The 8,512-nt window shown below is 41.4% G+C and overlaps 1 protein-coding gene across 1 annotated transcript; it reads left to right on the top strand.

The window, feature by feature from the left end:
* On the top strand, positions 7,825 to 8,229 carry LOC110267423 (the record flags this gene model as incomplete). Its single annotated transcript, XM_021112957.1, has 1 exon — positions 7,825 to 8,229. A coding segment is annotated over one exon (405 nt), but the record flags the coding sequence as incomplete, so codon positions are not given.

Below are 8,512 nucleotides of genomic sequence, written 5' to 3'. Positions count from 1 at the left end.
ACTGGGTCCAAACTCAACCCAAAATTGCCCCCAGTATTTTCTGTGATTTCTGCAGGTCGCGCATGTCACGCGTACGCGTCGTTGGCCATCTTCGCATGTCACGCGTACGCGTCAGGTACGCGCACGCGTCGCTATGAATTTCTCCAGGTCACGCGCACACATGAGCCATGCGTGCGCGTTGATGCTCGCTGATTGTCTCCTTTATTTCTTGTGTTTCTTCCATTTTTGCAAGCTTTCTTTCCATCCTCTAAGCCATTCCTGCCCTGTAAAGCCTGAAAACACTGAACACACAGATCACGACATCGAATGGTATGAAAGGACATTAAAAATACACAATTTAAAGGCTTAGGAAGCAAGTTTTCAATCATAGAACAAAATTAGGAAGGGATTGTAAAATCATACAACTAGTATGTATAAGTATGCAAAGACTTGATAAAAACCACTCAATTGAGCACAAGATAAACCATAAAATAGTGGTTTATCAGAATAACAATTGGTTGTCAAGAAAGAGATAAAAAAACAAGCCGGACACTGCTTTGATAAAGAATGAAGGTCAATTTGTTAAAGTAAGTAGCATGCTTGATAGTAGCAGTGTATCCTTACAATCCCTTGAAAAGAAGATGCTTTTCTCGCATGAAACTATAAAAGAAGCCATGAATTTTCAAACTTCTCTTCATACTGAAGTTACTCGTTTGAAAGACATCTTTGAGGCTTAGTCTTATGTTTCTCATATGAACTATTTCTTTTAATATGTCCTTGCAATTTTTTTATTAGGTTTTACATACTAAGCAAATTAGAATTTTTTTTTCTTGCTTTTATATTTACTTTTGTATGCACCCTATGTTAATTTTGTAAACTGGTTGACACTTGCTACATTTTGGAAGTTATTACATTACTTTATGTTAAGACAATTATTGAGATCACAATAACCTCTTTTGTATTTTATTTGAGATGACCTCCAGTCCTCCATATTTGTCTACATCAGGTTACACTGGTGCATGTCACCTCATGTATTTACCTCAAATACTGTCAAAATAAATTGTGTGAATTTGTTGACATGCTTCTAGCTTTACACAGGTTTATCCACTAACCTTTTCATTTTTATATGTTGGCATATTGGTGCACGAAATCATGATCATTCATTCCTTGGTAACGGCGCTAAAAACTTAATACGCACGTTCATAATCTTAGTTCTTTGTCACAACTTTGCACAACTAACCAGCAAGTGCACTGGATCGTCCAAGTAATAAACCTTACGTGAGTAAGGGTCGATCCCACGGAGATTGTCGGCTTGAAGCAAGCTATGGTCACCTTGTAAATCTCAGTCAGGCGGATTCAAATGGTTATGGTGAATTGATAATTAAAATATAAAATAGGATAGAGATACTTATGTAATTCATTAGTGAGAATTTCAGATAAGCGTATAGAGATGCTTTTGTTCCTTCTGAACCTCTGCTTTCCTGCTGTCTTCATTCAATCATTCCTACTCCATTTCATGGCAAGCTTTATGTAGGGCATCACCGTTGTCAATGGCTACATTCCATCCTCTCAGTGAAAATGGTCCAAAATGCGCTGTCACCGCACGGCTAATCATCTATCGGTTCTCGATCATACTGGAATAGGATTCAGTAATCCTTTTGCGTCTGTCACTACGCTCAGCACTCGCGAGTTTGAAGCTCGTCACAGCCATCCCTTCCCAGATCCTACTCGGAATACGACAGACAAGGTTTAGACTTTTCGGATCTCAAGAATGGCCGCCAATAATTCTTGCCTATACCACGAAGACTCTGATCTCACGATCAGGAGGCTAAGAGATATGCATTCAAGCTTGTTTTTATGTAGAACGGAAGTGGTTGTCAGGCACGCGTTCATAAGTGAGAATGGTGATGAGCATCACATAATCATCACATTCATCATGTTCTTGTGTGCGAATGAATATCTTATAGAAGAAATAGGCTTGAGTTGAATAGAAAAACAATAGTACTTTGCATTAATTCATGAGGAACAGCAGAGCTCCACACCTTAATCTATGGTGTGTAGAAACTCTACCATTGAAAATACATAAGTGAAAATAGTCTAGGCATGGCCGAATGGCCAGCCTCAAAGGTCTAAGGACTAAATGTTCCAAAGATGAACAAAAGATCCGAAGATTCCTAACACAATAGTAAAAAATTCTATTTATACTAAACTAGTTACTAGGGTTACAGAAATAAGTAAATAATACAGAAATCCACTTCTGGGCCCACTTGGTGTGTGCTTGGGCTGAGCATTGAAGCTTTCACGTGTATAGGTCTTCCTCGGAGTTGAACGCCAGTTTATAACTTGTTTCTGGCATTTAACTCTGCTTTGCAACCTGTTTCTGGCGTTTAACTCTAGAATAAGGCAGGAAGCTGGCGTTGAACGCCAGTTTGTGTCATCTAAACTCGAGCAAAATATGGACTATTATATATTTCTGGAAAGCCCTAGATGTCTACTTTCCAACACAATTGAGAGCGCGCCATTTGGACTTCTATAACTCCAGAAAATCTACTTTGAGTGCAGGGAGGTCAGAATCCAACAGCATCTGCAGTCCTTTTTCAGCCTCTGAATCTGATTTTTGCTTAAGTCCCTCAATTTCAGCTAGAAAGTACCTGAAATCACAGAAAAACACAAAAACTCATAGTAAAGTCCATAAATGTAATTTTTATTTAAAAACTTATAAAAATATATTAAAAACTAACTAAATCATACTGAAAACTATGTAAAAACAATGCCAAAAAGCGTATAAATTATCCGCTCATCACATATGCTAGATTGTATTTAGAAAGTGATAAGTTACTTTTCTGCACTAACTCTTATTTTAAATTAATACATTGAATACATATTTATTTTATAGACCTAATGCTTTACACTATCAATGAAACTTGTAGTTTATAGAAAGCACATGGCTATATCAACTTGTACTCATCCTAAATTTGACAAACTAAATTGAAAACGTCAGTTAGCCCTTCATTTTAGGCTTTGACATTTTAACTAGGCATTTTCTTATCCCTAAATATGCGAAATTTTTACCTCATGTATGCCTGGCCTATACACTTTCAAATACTTGCCATTTATTAAATGAATTCTTTTTTCTGATCCAACTTCAATAATCTTATAGGCATTTATAGAATAAACTTTGTCAACTATATAAGGTCCTTCCCAAATTGGAGACCACTTACCATAAATTTTTGACATTTTTTTGTAGNCTCTAAATCTTCAACTGCAAATGTCTTTATTTTAACTTGGTGGTTGTATGATTAAGACATAATCTCTTTTTGCTGAATCACCACTCTAAAGCTCTCAACCTTTCATCATCTAGTTCGTTGAACTCGTTATACAAAGAATTTCAATAATCTACTACTGGTATCTCATCTTATCTAGCCACCATTATACTTTGCAAATTGATATCAATCGACAACATTGCATCATGACTGTAAACTAGCTTATATGGAGTGGTTCCAGTAGAACCCTTTGAAAAATTTCTGTAAGCCCAGAGAACTTGACTAGGAGTTTGATGCCAATTTCTTGGTTGCCTTCCAATATACTTTTTAATTAATGCAATCAAAATCTTATTCGCTGCCTCCAACTGTTGTAAGACCTGGTTAATTAATGGCTAATTAACCCATAAATGAGAATTTATTCTAGAAAGCCAAAAATGTTATTTTTATGGCTAAATGTGATAGAGGAGATTGAGACGAGAATTTCGGTACCAATTTTATAGAAATCGGACCAAGATTGGACCGAACGAGCCAAACCGGTCCATTCGGACCCAAAATGGGCCCTTGGCCCAACTAAACTAAACCAAAACCCTAGTTTTCAGCACTCTCTCTCCTCACAACACACTAAACACGCTGAAAATGGAGGCTATGGAGGGAAGAACACTCTCTCAAGTTCTTTATCTCACTTGATCTTCAAACTACCATAACTTTTGATCTAGAGCTCCGATTGCCGCTCCGTTTGCGGCCACGCGTTCACCGTGGAGAGCTCTACAAAACCCATACAATCAATCTTGAGGTAAGCCACGTTTTACTATTCGAAATTCCAGCCCTTGATTTCGAGTTTCATGAGCAAAAATGTTGAGATTTTGGGTTCTTTGATGTTATAGGACCCAACTCTCTTGAATGAGAAGGTTAATCTTGTCTCCTTGGACCTTGGGTGTGGTAAGATTCTCAACCCTAGTGTAATTTGTTGTTCTATGAGGTTTGGGTATTGAGATGTTGTGTATGGGTATGATTTGGGACTTTGAAGCACTAAACTTCCGATATTGAGGCTGATCAACTTAATATCGATTGTTTGGTGTGTATAGGGACCAGATGGCGCCTCGTGGACGCGGTAGAGGCCGTGGGAGTAGTCGTACTAATGCTCGTGCGCCGGAGAATAACCCTAATGACCCGGTGAACTTTATGACTGTATTGGAGAACATGGCTGCTGCTATGCAAGCCACTGTTGAGGCTCTTGGTCAACAGATGAACAACCATGGTAATGACGGAGGTAGAGTTCAGGGCCCGATGACACTGGCAAACTTTTTGAAGGTTAATCCACCTAAGTTCAAGGGAACCACTAGTCCGACTGAAGCCGATACATGGTTTCAGGCTATGGAACGAGCACTGCAAGCGCAGGTGGTACCTGAAGGGCAGCGTGTGGAGTTCGCTACCTATTTGCTCATTGGCGAAGCGTCGCATTGGTGGCAAGGAATCCGACGCCTCCTGCAGCAGGGTGATGATTATATCACCTGGGGTGTCTTCCAAGAGGAGTTCTATAAGAAGTACTTTCCGACTTCTGCTAGGACGACCAAGGAACTCGAATTGTTGCAGCTGAAGCAGGGTACTATGTCCGTATCTGAGTATACTGACAAGTTTGAGGAGCTGTTCAGATTCTCTCGTATGTGTCAAGGGACTCTGGTGGAATATGAGGAATGGAAGTGTGTTAAGTACGAAGAAGGACTCCGGGGTGATATTTTCGGTTCAGTGGGGCCAATGGAGATTAGGACTTTCTCCGAATTGGTGAACAAGTTTAGGGTTGCTGAAGAGTGCGTGAAGAGGGCAGCCGTTGAGAAAGGAAGTCACAAAGGTTCATTCCCACAGAACTGAGGAAGAGCTTTGCACCTCGAGGTCCACCTTTTAAGAGGGGAGGTTCTTTTAGGAGGCCCAATAACAACTACTCCCAAGGAAAAAGGTTTGGGAAGCAGCCTCAGAATGATCAAGCTTGTACTAGGTGTGGAAGTCACCATCTGGGAGTACCATGCAAGGCCGGATGGGGATTGTGCTACAATTGTGGAAAGGCGGGGCATAAAACCGCAAGTTGTCCGGAGAAGCAAAAGCAAGGTGCTGGGAAAGCACAACAGACTGGTCGGGTGTTCACCACCTCAGCTGTGGGTGCAGAGGGATCCGAGACACTCATTCGAGGTAACTGTGAAATGGCTGGTCAAACTTTAAATGCTTTATTTGATTCGGGAGCATCGCATTCCTTTATTGCATTTGAGAAAGCCCAAGAGTTAGGATTGAAGATCGTAACCTTAGGGTATGACTTAAAAGTGTATAATGCTACCCATGAAGCTATAGTAACTAGGCTAGGATGCCCGAAAGTTTCGTTTAGGTTCAAGCAGCGTGATTTTGTCCATAATTTAATCTGCTTACCGATGATCGGTCTTGATCTTATCTTGGGATTGGACTGGTTATCTGAGAACCATGTCCTGCTTGATTGCTCTACGAAGTCGGTGTACTTTATGCCGGAAGATACAGAAGGGCCGGTCGTGGTGAATAATTATTACTTGAATTCGATGATGGTGAACTGTTCTGGAATCGAATGTCAGGGTATCCTGTTGTTAACCGCGGGTGTTTCGGGTGATGATCAAAGGTTGGATCAGATTCCGATAGTGTGTGAGTTTCCGGAAGTGTTTCCTGATGATATTGAGGAATTTCCACCTAACTGAGAGGTCGAGTTTGCTATTGAGTTGGTGCCTGGGGTGGGACCAATTTCAAGTGCTCCTTATAGAATGTCACCGTTAGAGATGGCCGAGCTAAAGTCTCAGTTAGAGGAATTGTTGGGTAATAACTTTATCCGACCAAGTGTTTCCCCGTGGTGTGCTCCAGTGTTACTGGTAAAGAAGAAAGATGGAAGTATGCGACTCTGTGTGGATTACAGGCAGCTGAACAAGGTCACCATAAAGAATAAGTACCCATTGCTAAGGATTGATGACCTCATGGATCAGTTACAAGGAGCTGGGGTTTTCTCTAAGATCGATTTGCGATCCGGTTATCACCAGATAAGGATGAGGGGTGAGGATATCCCTAAGACCGCTTTCAGGACTCGTTATGGTCATTACGAGTATATTGTAATGTCTTTTGGGTTGACGAACGCTCCTGCAGTATTCATGGATTACATGAATAGAGTCTTCCGTCCGTTTCTGGATAAATTCGTTGTTGTCTTCATTGATGATATTCTAATTTACTCTAAGACTGAAGAAGAGCATGCGAAACACTTGAGGACCGTGTTGCAGATTCTAAAGGAGAAGAAACTCTATGCGAAACTGTCTAAGTGTGAGTTTTGGAAGAGTGAGGTGAAGTTTTTGGGTCACGTGGTGAGTAAGAAGGGAATAGCCGTAGATCCATCCAAGGTGGAAGCTGTGATGGATTGGAGGCAACCAACCACAGTAACTGAGATAAGGAGTTTTCTGGGTTTAGCTGGCTATTACCGAAGGTTCATCAAAGGCTTTTCGCAATTAGCCTTGCCGTTGACAAAGTTAACCCGCAAAGACACTCCGTTTGTTTGGACTCCTGAGTGCGAGGAGAGCTTTCAGACATTGAAGAAAAAGTTGACCACTGCACCTGTGTTAGTGTTACCTGAGCCGAACGAGCCTTTTGAGGTGTACTGTGATGCATCGTTAAAGGGTCTAGGGTGCGTGCTGATGCAGCATCATAATGTAGTGGCGTATGCCTCACGACAGTTAAGACCTCATGAAGTTAGTTACCCTACGCACGATCTGGAACTCGCTGCGGTCGTGTTTGCCTTGAAGGTGTGGAGGCATTATCTCTATGGGGTTAAGTTCCAAGTCTTCTCTGATCACAAGAGCCTGAAATATCTCTTTGATCAGAAAGAGCTTAATATGAGGCAAAGGAGGTGGATGGAATTATTGAAGGACTACGACTTTGAGTTGAATTACCATCCGGGAAAAGCGAATATAGTGGCGGATGCGTTAAGTCAGAAGTCGTTATATGCGTCTTGGATGATGCTTCAAGAGGAGAAGTTGCTCAAGGGATTCGAGAGTCTAAAAATTGGTGTTCGAGAAGTATCTGGAACCTTGTGTTTGAGCCGATTAGAAATCTCAAGTGACTTTAAGTCCGAACTCCTAAAGGATCATGAAAATGATGAAGCGTTATGGAAGGTGTTACCGGCTATCGAGCAAGGAAAACAGTGGAGAGTGTCGGAAGAAAAATATGGGTTATGGAGATTCAAGGGTAGGATCATTGTGCCGGATGTTGGTACCTTGAGGCAAGATATCTTAAAGGAGGCACACAAAAGTTGATTCTCCATTCACCCGGGAAGTACTAAGATGTACCATGATTTAAAAGCGATGTTTTGGTGGCCGGGTATGAAGAATGATGTGGCGGAATATGTTTCAAAGTGCTTAACTTGTCAAAAGGTAAAGATTGAACATCAAAGACCTTCCGGGATGTTGCAACCCTTAGAGGTTCCGCAATGGAAGTGGAAAAGTATTGCAATGGACTTTGTGTCGGGATTGCCAAGGACTAGGACTGGTTTTGATGCTATCTGGGTGATCGTGGCCCCTTGGAATTTGAGGCAGGAGATCATGTTTTCCTGAAGGTTACTCCAACCACAGGAGTAGGTAGGGTGATTAAAGCGAAGAAGTTGAATCCTCGATACATTGGTCCATTTCAGATCCTGGAGAGGATTGGGCCGGTGGCGTATCGGATGGCTCTACCACCTCATCTTTCGAACCTGCACGATGTGTTTCACGTGTCACAGCTTCGGAAGTACACTCTTGATGCTAGCCATGTGTTAGAACCTGAATTGGTTCAGTTAAGGGAAGATTTGACGCTTCCAGTGGCTCCAGTCAGAATTGATGATACTAGTATCAAACGATTGCGTGGAAAAGAGGTTTCATTAGTCAAAGTGGCTTGGAGTCGAGGCGGTGTTGAGGAACACACTTGGGAACTTGAGTCGGAGATGCGAACGGATTATCCGCATTTATTCTCAGGTAATTGAATTTGAATTTTGTGGGCAAAATTCCCAATTAGGTGGGTAGAATGTAAGACCTGGTTAATTAATGGCTAATTAACCCATAAATGAGAATTTATTCTAGAAAGACAAAAATGTTATTTTTATGGCTAAATGTGATAGAGGAGATTGAGACGAGAATTTCGGTACCAATTTTATAGAAATCGGACCAAGATTGGACCGAACGGGCCAAACCGGTCCATTCGGACCCAAAATGGGCCCTTGGCCCAACTAAACTAAACCAAAACCCTAG

Source organism: Arachis ipaensis, chromosome B10 (genome assembly GCF_000816755.2).
Source record: "Arachis ipaensis cultivar K30076 chromosome B10, Araip1.1, whole genome shotgun sequence".
In the NCBI taxonomy this organism is placed as follows: domain Eukaryota; kingdom Viridiplantae; phylum Streptophyta; class Magnoliopsida; order Fabales; family Fabaceae; genus Arachis; species Arachis ipaensis.
The sequence above is the reverse complement of the archived record's forward strand: the minus strand, read 5'-3'. Positions and strand labels throughout refer to the sequence as shown.